This window comes from Elephas maximus, chromosome 8 (genome assembly GCF_024166365.1).
Source record: "Elephas maximus indicus isolate mEleMax1 chromosome 8, mEleMax1 primary haplotype, whole genome shotgun sequence".
NCBI lineage: Eukaryota > Metazoa > Chordata > Mammalia > Proboscidea > Elephantidae > Elephas > Elephas maximus.
Window position 1 is genome coordinate 82,815,172 of NC_064826.1, and position 17,943 is coordinate 82,833,114.

Below are 17,943 nucleotides of genomic sequence, written 5' to 3' on the forward strand. Positions count from 1 at the left end.
GTAGGCTCAGCTGCTGGATATCTGATTGACCTTGACTGCTTTTGTATACCTGGTTGACCAATAAAGTTATTGGCACTGAGTTGACCCAGCGGACTTTTAAGAGCCATCCCTGAGAGGTGATATAGCTGGGTTATTAACCCCTGAAAGAGAGCGGGGAGAGAGGAAGGTGACATTTCTCCGGAACAGATTCTGTAGAACCAATCAGACTTTTTAAATCTGTAGCCTATAAAACAGCTACAGTTATGTTCATTCTCACCAAAAATTCAGGTTATGAAAAAATTATTTACAAATATGAAATTAATCTTAGGGGAAAAAAGCTGAAGCATGTAGATACCATTCATGTTATCTATTTTGATACTAATAATTTCTCGTTTACGCTACGTCCGTTCCATCACTTGGATATATAGAGAGAATATAAAGAGTATGTTTGTTTTTATCCCAACACAGGTGATTGAAGCCAAAGAAAATGAAACCCAAATCAACAAGGCCCGAGAATGTTACAGACCAGTGGCTGCGAGGGCATCTCTTCTTTATTTTGTTATTAATGACCTCAGGAAAATCAACCCCATATATCAATTCTCCTTGAAGGTAATGCTGAAGAAGCTAAGAACATTTAAAAATTCAGGAGTTCAGCTCCTTCCCAGAAGTAAGCATGAAATTTATTTTTTAAGCAGTCAGTGTACCCAGCAAGGAAGCATGAGAATCTAGTTAACAAAAACAAAAACAAAAAACATTCTCTCAGGAACTTACATATATCATTTTCAATAAGGCTTGAGATAATTAAGCCATCAATGTGACATCATAGTACATTTGTATATTGTTCTTAAACAAAAACTCTGAGAAATGTGGTTAGATTTTGGAAGAGCAACAGTGTATGGGAAGAGTAATAAAACTAAATGAGTATTGTAAAGCTAAGTATTACCCAAATACCAAAAACAGACTAAGACATGACAAGAAACCCACAGAGCATAACCTTCACAAGCATAGATGCAGAACTCCTCAAGAAAAATTGACAAATTGAATCCAGCCATATGTAAAAAGCACACTACATTATTATCAAGAATTTTGACAGAAATGCAAGTTAATTCATCACTCAAAAATCATAGGATGTAATTCACCATATTGACAAAAAAGCCATATGATCATTTCAGCTGATACAAAGAGCTTGACAAATTTCAACACATGATTAAAAACAGATTCTCAGCAGACTAGAAATAGAAAGTAAGTTCGTTCTCAACATGCTGAAGGACATCTATGAAAATCTACAGCTAATATTATACTTAATAATTTTAAAAATCAATGCTTTTCCCTAAGATCGGGAACAAGGCAAAGATACCTGCTTTCAACACTTCTTTTCAACATTCTACTGATGGTTATAGCCAGTGCAATAAGGCAATAAAAGACCTAAAATTTAAAAAAGAAGAAAACTTGTCTGTTTTTTTAACAGATTATCTGATTGTATATGTAGAAAATCCTAAGAAATCTAAAATAAAGCTCCTCGAACTAAAAAGTGAGTTTTTAGTAGGCTTGCAGAATGTAAAGTCAATACACAAAATTCATTGTATTTCTATATACTAGGAGCAATTGAAAAATAAAATTGATAGACCAACACTTATTTGCAATAGCTTCCAGAAACACTTAGAGATAATTTTAACAAGATGCATGAACGATCTGTATACTAAAAACTACAAAACATTATCGAAAGAAATTACAAACCTAAATAATGGCGAGATATACCATGTTTATGGATTGCAACACTCAATATTATTGTCAGTTCTCTCCAAATTGACCTATAGATTCAATTCAGTCTCACTCACAATCCCAGAATACTTTTCAGTTGAAATTGGCAAGCCGATTCTAAAATTTATGTGGAAATACAAAGGACTTAAAATAGCTAAACAATTTTGAAGAAGGAAGAAGAAAAATCAGAGGATTTCCCGTACCAGATTTCAAAATTTATTATAAACTACATTAATCAAGACTGTGTGGTCTTGGCTTAAAGATATGCATGTGTGTATATATATTTTTTATGTGTGTATATATATATATATATATATCTCTCAAGGAAGCAGAACAGACAGACCAAAAGGAGACTCACACATGTATGGTCAATTGATTTTAGACAACAGTGCTAAAACAATTCAGTGGGGAGAGGATAGTCTTTACAACAATTGTTGCTGGGATAACTGGATATCTACATAGAGTAAAATGAACCTCTACCATTATATCACCCATACACAAAATTAACTCAAAACAAATCAGCTAAACTAGAAAAATTTCTAGAGAAAAACTTAAGGCTTTGGATTACACATAGAGTTCTTAGGATACAATAGAGAGAAAAATTAATAAATGGGACCTTATGAAAAAAAAATGAGAATTTAAGATCTTCAAAAGACACTCTTAAGAAAATGAAAAGGTAAGCACAGATTGGGGGAAAAATCCACAGTACATATATCTGACAAGGAACTTTTACAACTCAATAAGTCAAACAACCCAATTAAAGAAGATAAAAGATTTAAACAGACACATCATATACCATATTTTTACCAAAATAACGTGCGACTTCTGCATCTGCTGGCTGCACCCTCCCCCACAAGGTATTTTCATAAAAGCGCTGTGCTAACTTTTTAACAACACACGGAAGAGAATTGGGAAGGCAGCACTTGTGAGGGTGTCTCGTCGGGGAGGGGAGGGGGAGGGCGTGGCCAGCAAACAAACGCAGGGGGCCCGACATATTTGTGTAAAAATATGGTAATAAGACATACGTATTGCCCGTAAGCACATTAAAAAATGCTCAACAGTCATCAGAGACATGAGAACACGATGAGGCATAAACCTACCAAAATGGCTGAAATTTTCGAAGACCGTCGGTACCGTGAACATGGAATCCCTGCAACTCACATTATCGGTGGGAATGCAAAGTGGTAAAACCATTTGGGAAAACAGTTTGGTAGTTTCTTATAAATTCTTATACATTTACAATACAATCCAGCGATTTTATTCTAGGTATTTACCCAAAAGAAAGAAAAACGTATGTTCACAAAAAGATTTGTTCATAAATGTTCATAAGAACTTTATTTATAGTAGCCAAAATTTAGAAGCAACCCAAAGACCTAAGAAGTGAATGGAAATACAAATTTGACATATCCATACAGCTGGATATTACTCACTCACAATGTAAAGGTATGAACTACTGATAACACAACACCGTGGATGTATCACAATAACCTTATGTTTAGAAAGAGAAGTCATACACCAAAGAGTAAATAGTGTATGATTATATAAAATTCTAGAAAAGGCAAAACTAATCTATAGTGACAGAAGGCAGAGCAATCGGGGCCTGGGAATGAGGATTGACTTCAAAAGGGTACACGGGAACTTTTTAGGGGCAATGCAAGGGTTCTATGTCTTGACTGTAGTGATGGTTACTGGAGTATACATTGTCAAAAATCATTGAACTGCACATTTAATGGGTGTATTTTATGGTTTATAAGTTAAAAAGTGATTTAAAAATTTAAAAATTAATTTTAAATGCCTTCTTTCCAGTATTTACTGTATATATCTGATATTAGAGGGTTTTACTTTAACTCAAGTATACAGACTTAAAGGTAAATGAGCCTGTGATCCCTATAAAACCCCGTGATCCCTATACACCAGTCAAAATATATTTATATGGAGTATGTATGTGTGCATACATATTATGTGTGTATGTGTATATCATATATGTGTGTGTATATGTATATATGTATATATATGTATGCACGACAGTGCAAATGGTTATCACACTTGTTCGCTAACCAAAAGGTTGATTCAAGTCCACAGAGGCATCTCAGAAGAAAGCCCCGGCAGTTAACTTCTGAAAAATCAGCCCATTGAAAACCATATGAAGCACAGTTCTACTCTGATATACGTGGGATTCACCAAGAGTTGAAATCAACTCTACAGCAAGTGGCTTTATATGTATAAAAAATCCACACGGCCCCATTATTACCTAGCCATGGAATGAAGTAATGAACAAATATAAGGAATGATTTTAAGAGGGAGAAGAGATCATCAAATGGCAACTCAAAAGTACTTGGAAACCCTATGGGGCAGTTCTCCTCTGTCCTATAGGGTCACTATGAGTCAAAATCAACTCAGCAGCAATGGTTGCTTTTTCTTTGTTTTTGGAAAGGAGAGGATGGCGCAGTTCAGTTGACTAGGAGATGTGGGTAGATTTGGGGAAATAGTATTAATAATAATAGCAATGGTAATAATAATGGCATCTAGCATTAATGAGCACTTAACATGTGCCAGGAACTGTTCCAAGAGCTCAAATAAAAATCCTATCCTCTTCCCTTTCCCCATAGATACCCCTTAAACTGTAGCCCTGTGTATCTGGGCAAGCTAGACATCCAGGCCCCAGTTTTCACTCTCTAACAGTCGCATTAAATTTCCCAGGCTTTCAACACGCTGTTCCTCAGAGCAATCGAGCACGCTGACAAGGTGGATGACCCACAGGAGCGCATCTCCAGCCTGGTTGAAAGCATCACCCATGCCGTCTTCCTCTACGCCAGCCAGGCACTGTTCGAGAAGGACAAGCTTACCTTCCTGTCCCAGATGGCTTTTCAGGTGAGGAAACCGGTCACTTGAAAATAAACCCAGAACCAAAATTGGACACCTTTGTTCATAATATGGAGCCCTAGTTGCGCAGTGGTTAAGAGCTCTACTGCTAACCAAAAGGTCGGGAGTTCGAATCCACTAGCTGCTCCTCGGAAACCCTATGGGGCAGTTCTACTCTGTCCTGTAGAATAACTATGAATCAGAATCGACTTGACAGCAATATTTTTTGTTTTTGGTTCATTATATGTTTTACTTCTGCTAACAGAAAGCTTAGACACCTTTTTTAGATGCTTTGGTGGCATGAGAAGAGTTTGAGTTCCCCACAGGGCACTTGGACATGTGACATCTACTACATCACAGTGTGTTGGTTTGGGATGGGTCTGTATGGCAAGCTGCCACCACAGTTGTCACCTTGAAGAACAGATGGATGAGACATTCTCCTCCACTTCTCAAGTCTTACAAAGAACCTTCTAGGAACTACCAAGGGTGTTCTTTAAGATCAAGGTCATTAATCCAGGTCTGAGTGGTCCTAGGAGTTTGCCAGGGTCCCTTTAGGAAACAGTGAATGGGTCAAGAGAGCTCCAGGTTTCACACCCCAGCTACAGTTAGGTCTGCTTTCCTTTTATCTCTTTTATATGGACTTCTGCAAAAGATTTTATTTAAATAACGGTGTCCATGATAAAAATAAAAAAAAAAAGTTAAGAGCTCCTTTCCTTGAGAAAATAAGCATGTGTCCTTATATTAACCAGTTTGCTTCCGAGCTCTTCCTATCAATCCAAACTTTGAGGGAAGGTCTCTGCCTTATCTGTTTTGGGTCCTCCAAAGTCCCTTGCATGCAGAAGGCACTTTATAACTAACTGCTGACAGTAATCATAAACTACTGCTTCTCTTTTAATTTTTTCAGTATTCATAGATTCCTTTGGATTATATAAGAACATATGTGTATAGGTGTTTTATAACGTATGTGATAAACAGGAGCAAGACATTACAAAATAAAACATTTATTTTATGCACATTGCTCATTAACTGTATAAGATAAAGGATTTATTTTACACATATATAGGGAGGGTCACTACAGGATCACTATGAGTCGGAATCGACTCGACGGCACTGGGTTTGGTTTTTTGCGGAGGGGATATTTCTGGGGGTTATAATGTATAATGTGTGCATACATGCATGCATATCTATTTAAAACTTTTCCTTGGAAGTCATAGATAAATTATAGTCTATCTCAAATCTTGACAATCTATGTAAATTAAAGCTTCATATCTATATGGACAGGTGTTTGTTGAAATCAATCAGATTAAGAAAAAATAATTATCCAGTAAAATGAAATATTATTTTAATGCATGTTAAAAACCCACTGCCGTCAAGTCAGTTCTGACATAGTGACCCTATATATAGTACAGGATAGAACTGCCCCATAGAAACATCAGCATTTTGAACCCACCAGATGTTCCAAGGGAGAAAGATGTGGCAGTCTGTTTTTGTAAAGATATATAGCCTTGGAAACCCTATAGTACAGGATAGAACTGCCCCATAGGGTTTCCAAGGCTATATATCTTTACAGAAACAGACTGCCACATCTTTCTCCCTTGGAACACCTGGTGGGTTCGAACTGCCAACATTTTGGTTAACAGCTGAGCACTTTAATCACTGTGCCACCAGGGCTCTCTTAATGCATGGTAGGGCCCATTATTCATTTTGCCAATTTTTCAAATTTTAAAATAGCATAAAACCCAAAATTTTTATTTGTTCAACCTTGTACTGTGTTACAGCTTCCATGTGGAAATTACTAATAGTTCTTCTGTGCCTCCCAAAAAAGTACTATGGACTTATTATCAGTTCTATAATCAGAAAGTTTATAGTTTGCTCCAATTCATGATGTATTTGTTTAGTTGTATCTGTAAAATAATAATTTCTAGTTTTTCTCAATATAACCCCACATATAAGAAAAATCTTTCATACATATAGTAGTTTATTGGATATAATTTCTGTACCAGGACTGACATACAATGCCAGTTCTACCTTCTGTTTAGTAATTCAGTCCATCGTTACCTGAGGCTTTTTCATTGTATAACAAGTTTTAGGACAAGTGTGATCTAACGGCAGTAGACTAAATATGAAAGCATATCAAATATGTTGCTAATAGACATAGATTTTAGAATTGGAATAAATCAGCCTTGGTAATTATTTTCTATTAGAATTCTGCTAATGGTTATGAGATCTCTGGCATAGTCTAAAATTTCTTGTTTCAACTATAGAACATCAGACAGTTACAGTAATTCTCAGCAGACTTGGTAGAGCCTATTCAGTCATAACTGTTAAATGGTGACTGCTTCCTGTACTGTGATTGTGATGCAAACCGAAGGACTCTTTTCAATTTTGTGTGCTTTCAAGATTTTGCTGAAGAAGAATGAGATTGACCCCCTTGAATTGGATTTCCTGCTTCGATTCACAGTTGAACACACTTATCTGAGTCCTGTTGACTTTCTAACTACTCAGTCATGGAGTGCTATTAAGGTATGGTAAAAAAAAAATGGTTTTTCAATTTCAAAATCTTATTTCAAATCTCAAGTCTCTTAGCTTTAGAAATATAGTTTACAAAATACAAGTGATATATTAGATACCATTTTAATTGTAGAAATATGCTATATAACATGATCTTAATCCTTGTATTATGAATTGATTACTTATTTGGAAGTAAAAGCAGTTTTAACCTATTTTTGAGTAGGAAAGTTATAAATGTGCAAGGAACTTCAATAAAAATCTAGGCGAGTAAATGAATTTTTTTTTTCAATTTACGTGAATCTGATTTTTTTTATCTTTTTTTTTTTTGATACTTCTCCACTTTTTCTAAATAGATTTGTTTTAAGTTACACAAGAATATGGTGGTTAGGGATGGAAAAACACTAAATAGACAATAGATAAGTGGTAACTTTGGTGAAGGGTAAAACAGTACACAATACTGGGGAAGCTAGCATACTGGTGCAAAGCAAGGTCATGTAAGCTCCACAGACACATCGAAACTCCCTGAGGGACTGAATTGCTGGGCCAAGGGCTGTGGGGACCATGGTCTCCGGAAACATCCAGCTCAACTAGCATAAGATAGTTTATAAAGAAAATGTTCTACATTCTGCTTTGGTGAGTAGCGTCTGGGGTCTTAAAAGCTTATGAGTGGCCATCTAAGATACTCCGCTGGTCTCATTCATCAGGAACAAGGGAGAATGAAGAAAACCAAAGACCAGGGAAAGATTAGTCCAAAGGACTTATGAACCACAACTACCACAGCCTTCACCAGACCGAGTCCAGTACAACTAAATGGTGCCCAGCTACCACCACCAACTGCACTGACAGGGATTACAATAGAGGATCCTGGACAGAGCTGGAAAAAAATGTAAAACAAAACTCTAAACCCAACCCACTGTCGTAACTCTAACCCACAAAAATAGACCAGACTTACTGACCTCACAGAGACTAGAGAAACCCCAAGAGCATGACCCCCAGGCATACTTTTAGCTCACTAATGAAGTCACTCTTGAGGTTCACCCTTCAGCCAAAGATTAGACAGGCCGATAAAACAAAATGAGACTAAAGGGGCTCACCAGCCCAGGAGCAACGACTAGAAGGCAGAAGGAGACAGGAAAGCTGGTAATAGGGAACCCAAGGTCGAAAAACGGAGAATGTTGACCTGTGGTGGGGTTGGCAACCAATGTCACAAAATAATATGTGTACTAATTGTTTAATGAGAAGCTAGTTTGTTCTATAAATCTTCATCTAAAGTGCAATTAAGAGGGGGGATAAAAAGAATATGGTGGTTAATTTCATTGTAATATATTTAAACAAAACAATTTTGTGAGAAAAAATGAAAGTCACTCATCAACCCCAATTATCAATCCTGACCCCATGTTTCTGCCAGAAGATTTTATTGTTAACAATCCTGGAGCTCCTTTAAAATGCTGACCATATGCTAAGCTTTGCCCTAGTCTTTTTTGTAAGAGGAAGATATTCCTGTGCGTTGAATATAATGATATTATTCCCTAGTTTTATAATATAATTAGATTTTAGTCTTTTTTAAATAGAATTTTTAATTAGAATGTCACTTTATAATTATGAATTAAAGTTGTATTATCAGTCAGGGTCTTAGCAGAAAACAAATGGAGCATTCAAAGGGGTGATGAAGAGAGTTTAATGAAGAGAATATTTTTATGGTATAGAGAAGAAGGGTAAGAGAATCAACCAGGAATGGTGAAGAAAGGGGAGGCAGCAGTTGCCAGAACTACTGAGAAATGAAGTTATGAGAGAGAGCCAACCCAAAGGAGCTATGACCTTTGGTAGAGGAACATAGTCACTGCCAAACTATGTCCCAGCAGAGAAAGAGTTGAAGGAATAAATACTCCTGCCTCTCTCCCCTCCAGCCCTCCAGTCTCCTGCCAGCGCCTCCTATTGGTCAAACCCAACCAGGCCGGAGAACCAGGGAGTTTGTGCAAGTATTTCTTAGAGATCACACTCTTCACAGGTCAGAAAATGGTGCAGAGTGAATCTGAAGAGAAAAATGAAGACTATCTAGCACAATTTGTTTACATAGGATTAGACACAATCCAGGTCTTTATCTCAAACTATAAGCTATTGTACATGCCATTCCTATCTCTTCCTCTATTGTATTATAGGCAGTGGCCCTTTTGGAAGAATTTCGAGGCATAGACCGAGATGTGGAAGGATCTGCCAAGCAGTGGAAGAAATGGGTAGAATCTGAGTGTCCAGAAAAGGAGAAGTTACCACAAGAATGGAAGAAGAAAGGCTTAATACAGAAGCTAATTATTTTGCGAGCAATGCGCCCTGACAGAATGACATATGCCCTCAGGTGGTCCAGTCAGCATCTTTGGAAATGCACTTTAACTCAGAGGCAACTTAGTCTTAGGGGTTAGAAATATCTGGTAGAGATGGAAGTGGAATTAGTCAAGGTGGTGCCAACGGTTAACCCACTACACTGCTTACCAAAAGATTGGTGGTTTTATTTCACTAGGGACCCCATGGAAGAAAGGCCTGGCAATCTACTTCTGAAAAATCAACCATTACAGTTCTACTCGGACACATATGGGGTCTCCGTGAGTCGGAGTTGGCTGAGGGCAACTAGTGTATGGGTTTACAAAGTCATATTGATGAGAAGTGAGTCTGCTGAGATTTTCATATTCTAATCGCTACTATTGTTAAAATTTTCTAAACACTAAAGAGTGTGCTTGTCTATAGGCAGACTCAGGACATCCTGAAAAACTTAATTCTGAAATCAGTAGAGGGGATAAGAAACTGATGGAAATATTCTTAGAAGAAAGATGGGTGACAGCAGAGTTCAGAGGACAGGAACATGCGTTATCCAAGTCTAATTTCCATCATCTTTATTTAGTGGTGACATTTTGGCTCCCAAGATTTTGCACGTCAAACAAAAATGAATTCCCTTCATGGAGACACTCACAGTCCTATAACATTACAACCAACTCAATTTAAAAGCAGAAGCGCCTGTCTACATCTTGGTTCAATTGTCCTTTTTCTCTGCCCTCTTGGCTTCTAAATGGTAATATGCTGTTGAATGCACACAAGGCTTATTCTAATTTGATTTCAACAACCAAAGAGTTCTCAACTTCCTTCCCTAGCATGCTCCTCTTTCTTTAATAACATTCACATGCCTCCGATTTTTCCCTTTGCCCTGTCTAGTTCAGCCAATTTTCCCCTCTGTGGAAGCCTTCGCTGAGCCCCACTTTATGAGTTCATTCTTCATAGTACTTACTTTCTGCTAAATCTGATGCTACTGGAAAATAATCCCTGCTTAATTGAGCTTCCCTGTGTTAGAAACACCCCAAAAAGCATTTGTATATTCATGAGAAGCCCAGCAGGCTGGAAAATTGCACTGTGGCAAATCTAATGAACTGTTAATAAGTAATGGCAGAATCTGGCAGGGGCTTTGGGGATACAAAGCCATGTGCAGGCAGCTGATGGTATTCAGAGGGGGGTCTCAGTAGCCCCCCAAAATGGAATGTAGGCTTCTGATTTTCAGAGCTTCTAGAGAGGGATTTCATTGATAAAACTACTGCATAAATCTAGTTGGATTTATACCGTCATTCTAACAAGACATCCCATATAATACACGTGGATTGTTTCTTTCCTGTGCCTGACATTTAATCTTATCCAAATTGTGACACTTTTCAAGGTCAAAGCCACTGATTGTGGTTTTTGCTTTATTTTTTTAAAGGAATTTTGTAGAGGAAAAACTGGGCTCAAGGTATGTGGAGGGGACCAGACTGGATTTAGTGAAAGCATTTGAAGAAAGCAGCCCAGCCACCCCAGTGTTCTTCATCCTGTCTCCAGGAGTAGATGCCCTTAAAGACCTAGAGATCCTTGGTGAGTGACCAGGAGGCTTCTGGCCGGCCCTCTATCCCTCCACCTACCCACCCTCCCTCTTACCCTCCGCCTGCCAGCCCTGCCTTTCAGTTCACAGTTATCTTAGTTTCTTTCTTTCTTTCTTTCTTTTTTTCATCTGTTGGAGATTGGCTGTGTGGAAAATGTAAGGATAATAACACCATAGTCTGAAGAAATGTTCAGATGAAACATTCCTCTGGTTGGCATAATGCAAGTTTCTTTTGTACTGTTTCCTACCTTTTGACTAGAGGGCAATTTTCTCCATGCTCATGTAATCGTGCGCCCCCTGTGACTAAATAATGGTCATTAGAACAAGTATATTCGATTGTGCGAGGCCCGGTCGCTTTGTGCTCTGGATTACGGTTCCCCACAGCCTGTACCGAGAATACCAGGTTAATATAGCTGTGACCTGAGTGTGCTCAATTTAAACGCGGCCTCACAAGGTGAGAGGCTGGTGCGTTTACCCAATGAACCAATCCGTTAAAAAAATGATGTGGTATCTACCACATGTTGCTCTTTTTTATGCGGAAATGCTTTACTACTCCTGCAAGAGTTTATAAAGCTCAATAACAATGCCTGCCATCTATCAAAATGTCAAAAGCGTCATCATCATTAAAGCGGAGGAACTGATTTCCACAGGCTTTTCTAATGCTTGCCATGAAGCAGCTGTCGAGAGCTCAAAATGCTGCTTGTTGAAGTGGCAGAGGCTTAGTTTGGGTTCTTCAGGAAAGGGACCTGGAAGATGGCGTCAGTGAGCACAGATGGAAATTGGACCTCAAGGGTGTGTATTCTTCCCACCACTGTTCCATACACATTTCCTCTCATGTTGTATCCTCCCACAGGCAAAAAACTTGGGTTTACAATTGACTCGGGAAAATTCCACAATGTGTCTTTAGGACAAGGTCAGGAGATGGTGGCAGAAATGGCACTGGAGAAAGCTTCTGAAGGAGGACACTGGGTCATACTCCAAGTGAGTATTAAGTTTTCATGGAAAACATCGTGAGTGAACACAGGGAACTGTGTGGAATGCCCTCACCAGCCAGAATGATCCTTTGTTACAATACGTGGTGGTTTGAGGAACCCTTTCATTTCTCTCAGCATTAATGGTACCTCCAAAGGTGATAAAGGGGCCATGCTGACAGGGGATGACTGTCATTGTGTTTCAAAGTTAGAAACCTGGGGCGGGGGGGGGAAGCCCAATTATTCTCTTAATTTATAAATTTCTGAAACCCCCCCCAAGTAGTGCTTGAAGACAATAAGATTATATTGATTGCCAGCACTTGTTGTGACAACATCTCTGTCATTTGCATGTTGCCTTAAAGTTGACAGAGCACTTTCTTATATGTTATCTCATAAAACCTTGACAGCCACTAACTAGCTGCATTACCTTGCTAAGCTTTCATTTTAGCCACTTGTAAAAAATTAAGGGGATTAGAATAAATAACACTTTTATCCCTTCCACCAGTCCATGGCTGATTCGGTCTCATGGCGACGCTATATGTACCAGAGTAGAACTACGCTCCAGAGAGTTTCAATGGCTGAGTTTCTAGAAGTAGATCATCAGACCTTTCTTCCAAGGTGCCTCTGGGTGGACTCAAACCTCCAACCTTTTGGTTAGCAGCCAAGTGTGTTAACTGCACAACCCAGGGACTCCTAATCCCTTCTAGGGGTAACATTATATGGGTCTATGATCCTACAACCCGGTGTCCTCTGCGGTGACTCCCTTAGCTGGGGATTCTAGCAAGAGTCCAGGAACCAATGGAATACAGGCCAGCTTTAGGGTGGATTTTTGAGACTTACTCATTCCTTCTGGCAAGCCCAGATGACTGTCTGCATGTCCTAGAATGGCCATTTGATTTGCAGCACTGTGATACTAAGGGTTTTCATTAATGTGTTAGACTCTACTAAGCAATTCATAGGATACACTATCTCTAATCATTACAACAAAGCGCAAGGGTAGGTATTGTCATCCCCACTATAAAGATGAGAAAAGTGATCCTTGGAGTGATCCGAGAGTTCTCAAGGTCACACAGCTGGTAAGTGGCAGAGCTGGTGCTTGAATCTGGGTCTGTTTGGCAGCAAGCCACATCTTTCCACTGTTGCACACCACCATTATCCTGCAAATACCTTAGTGTCTCCAGTATCCAAATTGGATGCATTTTGCATTTCTGCTTGAAATAAAACTGGATTCATGAAGAAACCGCCTGGAGCCTAAGCAGACTTATGTCTGTAGGAACATATCAGTTCAGCTTCTAAGATATTAAAATAGCAACTGTTTAAAAGCCAGCTGCTGTCAAGTCGACGCCAACTCATGTCAACCCCATGTGTCAGAGTAGAACTGTGCTCCATAGGGTTTTCAATGGCTGATTTTTCACAAGTAGATTGACAGACCTTTCTTCTGAGGCACCTCTGAGTGGACTTGAACCTACAACCTTTTGATTAGTAGCCAAGCACGTTAACCATTTGCACCACCCAGGGACTCCATCAACTGCTTAGATGAGGCCTTAATAGAGACCTTAGTAGGGCGACCTGGGGCAGTGCATCCCTTCTGAAGCTCACAGAGTCAGACATTTAACACTGGAGAGCTTATTTTTTCCAGAGAGAGCAGTTGTTGCTCACGCAGTTGGGTGGAAGCTAAGATCTTCTCACAAAGGAAAGACTTCTTTGAGTACTCACAGGAGCCCAACGAGACCAGCAAGAGCAAAATCTTCCTCAAAACAATTTTATTATTCAAAGTATAATATTATTTTAATTTCTATGTGCCAAAAAATGCAAGTTTAACCTTAAAAAAAAAATCTTGGAAGACTTATTTGTTAAGGATCAGCTTTTGGATATCTGTTCCAGATCTTTGAATTTTTTTTCTTAGTGGTCAATCAGTAAACTAGAACGTAACTGTTTATCTATACCTCTACACTCCCCATCCCTCTATCCAAACACAATAACTGGAGGAAGAGATTATCTCAGGCTTTTGACTGTCCCAGTTTCCAGACGTTTCTGCTATTCCTTTGACCTACCAAACCAAAAAACCAAACCCAGTGCCATCGAGTCGATTTCCGACTCATAGTGACCCTATAGGACAGAGTAGAAGTGCCCCACAGAGTTTCCAAGGAGTGCCTGGTGGATTCCTTTGGTTAGCAGCCGTAGCACTTAACCACTACGCCACCAGGGTTTCCTACAGGTAGGTAAAAAAAAAGGTACAGGACTTTGAAGAAAGAGAAGACCAACATAATGGGAGCTTGTTATATTGTTTGTAATTTATGTTAAATTGTGTTAGTATGATATGTATGCACATGTTAATTATTTCTTAACCAAACCTGAGAATGGTTGGTTAATCTGATCAGATGTAGCCCCCCAGGGTATTTAACTGGCATTTCATCAAGACATATGATGACTATGACAAACAAAAAAAACTATGACAGAGTATAGTTTTTTTGTTTGAATTTTATTTTGTTGTTAAGAATATACACAGCAAAACATACACCAATTCAATCATTTCTACATGTACAATTCAGTGACTTTGATTACGTTCTTCTAATGCAAACATTCTCACCCTTTTCTGAATTGTTCCTCCCCATTAACATAAACACACTGCCCCCTAAGGCTCCCATCCAATCTTTCGAGTTGCTGTTGTCACTTTGATCCCATATAAATAGTTCTTAAAAGAGCATAATGCTCAAGGCAGACATTTTTTACTAGTTAAGCTAAACTATGGTTTGGTTTTAAGAAGACTCCAGGGGATATATTTAGTTTAAGTTTTAAAGATCATCTCAGGGCAGTAGTTTCAGGATTCATCCAGCCCCCACAGCTCCGGAAAGTCTGGAGTCCGTGAGAATTTGAAATTCTGTTCCACATTTTCCCTCTCTTGATCAGGATTTTTATATAGAATCTTTGATCAAAATGCTTAGTAATGGCAGCTGGGCACCATCCAGTTCTTCTGGTCTCAGGGCAAGGGAGACAGCTGTTCATGGAGGCAGTTAGCCACACATTCCATGTCTTTCTCCTATAGTTTTAAAGTTTAACAGTTAGTTTAATAAAGAATAATAACTAAAAGCCAGAAATGGGGAGCTGTCCCCAGTCACCCACTTTATTGTCTCTGACAGAAACTTCCTCTGCTCAGACTCCTTCTCATTGGTATATGGACTCAAAAGGCTGTAAGGAAAGAAAGACTAGCTGAAAAGGAAGGCAATCATTCTTGGTTAAGCTGCTCCAGACAGAACTATGATGAAGGCGGCAGGCTGGCAGTTATCTTTATCTCAGATCCACACCAGATGGTTTGTGAATTAGCATAATGGATTTAAGAAATCATTTTTCATTGGTGAAATGCATGGTTTTCAAGGCGTGTGGACTGGCTAAAAATGTACAGGCACTGCTGCCCTTGTATGAATAAACACAGAATCTAGCCAGCCCCAGGGCCTTTACCCTCAAGGCTGGTTTCCAGGCTGGATGCCAAAGCATGCCTGTGCTCAGTGGTGACTTACTTGGAGGTTTTTCTGTCCCCTGACTCCAGAGTCACTCCTTGGAATATGTTTATATTTGTTTCAAGTAAACTTTTCAGGTAGGGTATTGTCATCTGTAACACAGAGAGTTAGGACATAATTGAGTCTACAGGACAGATTTTACAATTGTTTTCGTTCCTGCTTACCAATTTATGTCCGTATGAGTGGCACAATTAGGTATGAGATGCACTGTCATTATAATCTAGTGTAAGGAACTTAGAGCCCTCACCTACCAATGTTCAGTATTTACCAAGGGTGGGGGGAGCTAATTATGTGAACAATTGAATTGGCATTTTTTTTTTTTTGCAACAGAACTGTTTCAAAGAAAGGTACCTGCGTTACTATTCCCTTCCCTGTTTGCCTTCATTCTCTGTATTTTTGTGGCTGCTATAACCTTAAACATTTTTCTTTGTTGAAAATAATTACGTATCTCTGAGGGTGATGTTTCAATCACTGTATCAAGAACTTCTCCAAAGCCAGAGAGTCTATGAGGTGCAGTTTTTATATCTCTCCCTGAGCACCAACTACCAAGCTATACGGATGTTCAGTATTGGAATTTGTGAATCATAAAATGGAAAAGCGAAGAGTGATGGTGATGGCATTTGTTTCTTTCATGGTTTCTGACAACTCTAGGATTTAAAAAAAATAACATGTTGGGAATATGAACCGCATCTCAACAAAGAGGGATTGTTTTCTTCTTCTGCTAGCCTTTCTTCCCTTACTTCCCTTTGAGTCCATATGCTAAAGAGTTGGAGTTAGAGTAGAGGAGGTTCTGTCAGAGACCATGAAGTAGGTAATTGGGAACAACATCCCATTTCTGGCTTTTAGTTTTTATATTTGATTAACCTAACCCAGATATATCTCAGTAATTGGGTTTGAATTGTAACAAAGAAAAGTATCAGGCAACTTCATCTCAGAAGTGACTGTTGGTTGTTTGGAAGAAGGTAAAACGTGTTGGGAGGAGATTTTAGTTGACAAAACCTGTGGTAATTTGGAGAATTTAATATGTCAGTGTTCAATTCTGTTTTGGCTTTTTTTCTCCATGACGTGAAAATGAAAGAAAATTTAAATCTTGGTTGTCTGATTTTCCAACACATTTATGAATAGGAAAATATTGTCCTATAATTCAAGTAAAAGACTTCAATTTTACAGCAACTATAAGTCATGCTATCTTTCAGAATGTCCATTTGGTAGCCAAGTGGCTGGGAACTTTGGAGAAACTTCTTGAAAGATTCAGCCAAGGAAGCCACCATGATTACAGGGTTTTCCTGAGTGCCGAGTCTGCACCTACACCAAATGAGCATATCATCCCTCAAGGACTCCTGGAAAATTCCATTAAAATTACTAATGAACCTCCCACAGGAATGCTGGCCAATTTGCATGCTGCACTCTACAACTTTGATCAGGTAAGAAAACAGAAGAGCCTGGACTGACAGTAAAGTCACAGTCTTCTCACAAGGCTCTGAGGACCATCACTAACTCAAGCATCTCATGAAGAGAGATAAAGGGGAATCTTTGGTGTTCTTGTGTGTGTGTGTGTGTGTACACATGTGTTTTAATCTGTTGAAAAGAATTGCTTGTCATTTCATATCCCAATAACTAGGAAATATATTTAGGTTTCACCCTGTAACTAAGAAGACACATGTTTAGTAGAATGAACTAGATGCCTTTTTGAGGAACTTGCTTTTTGAAGACAAATGCGACAGACTAGTATCTCTTAGGAGAAGCCTCTGGGTAGTACAAATGGTTAAGTGATGGACTACTAATCGAAAGGTTGGTAGTTTGAATCTACCCAGAGGCACCTCAGAAAACAGGCCTGGTGATCTGCTTCCAAAAGGTCACAGCCTTGAAAACTCTGTGGAGCAGTTCCTACTCTGCGCACATGGGATCCTCATGAGTGGGAATCAGCTTGACTGCAGCTAACAACAGCAACAGGTATCTCTTATCATAGAAAGAAGAAAAGCCATTGTTACTCTTGTTGCTAATGATGGTAATGATAACAATGGTAATAATGACATAGGAAGACTTTCAGTATATTTTAGATCAGGTTTTGATAATAGTAAATTTAAACCCCTCTTTTTTTGAAATATGTTCATGTTACCTTCTTATTTATATTTCAGTTTCCTTCCAAAATAAAAACAAATCAATATGTTATCTGAAATATGTTCATGTTACCTTCTTATTTATATTTCAGTTTCCTTCCAAAATAAAAAGAAATTAATACATAGACAAATTAATGACACCTTCTTTTTTTTTTTTCCTGGTATCATTCATTACTATTATTTTCCTTATCTAAATTATTACCTCTATTTGTATCATAAACCCTTATCAAGGCTTTCAGTTTCCCTTATTGCTATCGCTTTTAGTTCCCATTCTTTCTTCTAATTTCTTGGAAATCCTGGGTAAATAGCACTCTTATTGAGAGAATTAA

General features: G+C 38.5%; 1 protein-coding gene across 4 annotated transcripts in view; it reads left to right on the forward strand.

Moving 5' to 3' along the window:
* DNAH11 (dynein axonemal heavy chain 11) overlaps positions 1-17,943 on the forward strand; it is a 368,316-nt gene that overhangs the window by 315,933 nt on the left and 34,440 nt on the right. For 3 of the 4 annotated variants that reach the window (XM_049893431.1, XM_049893432.1, XM_049893433.1), the window contains 7 exons: positions 448-588; positions 4,441-4,611; positions 7,003-7,125; positions 9,273-9,466; positions 10,850-10,998; positions 11,859-11,986; positions 16,691-16,918. In XM_049893431.1, coding sequence (XP_049749388.1) covers positions 448-588; positions 4,441-4,611; positions 7,003-7,125; positions 9,273-9,466; positions 10,850-10,998; positions 11,859-11,986; positions 16,691-16,918 — 1,134 coding nt within the window. Of the gene's footprint in view, positions 1-447; positions 589-4,440; positions 4,612-7,002; positions 7,126-9,272; positions 9,467-10,849; positions 10,999-11,858; positions 11,987-16,690; positions 16,919-17,943 lie in introns of those variants that run through there. The other variant, XR_007518405.1, reaches the window with a different exon arrangement.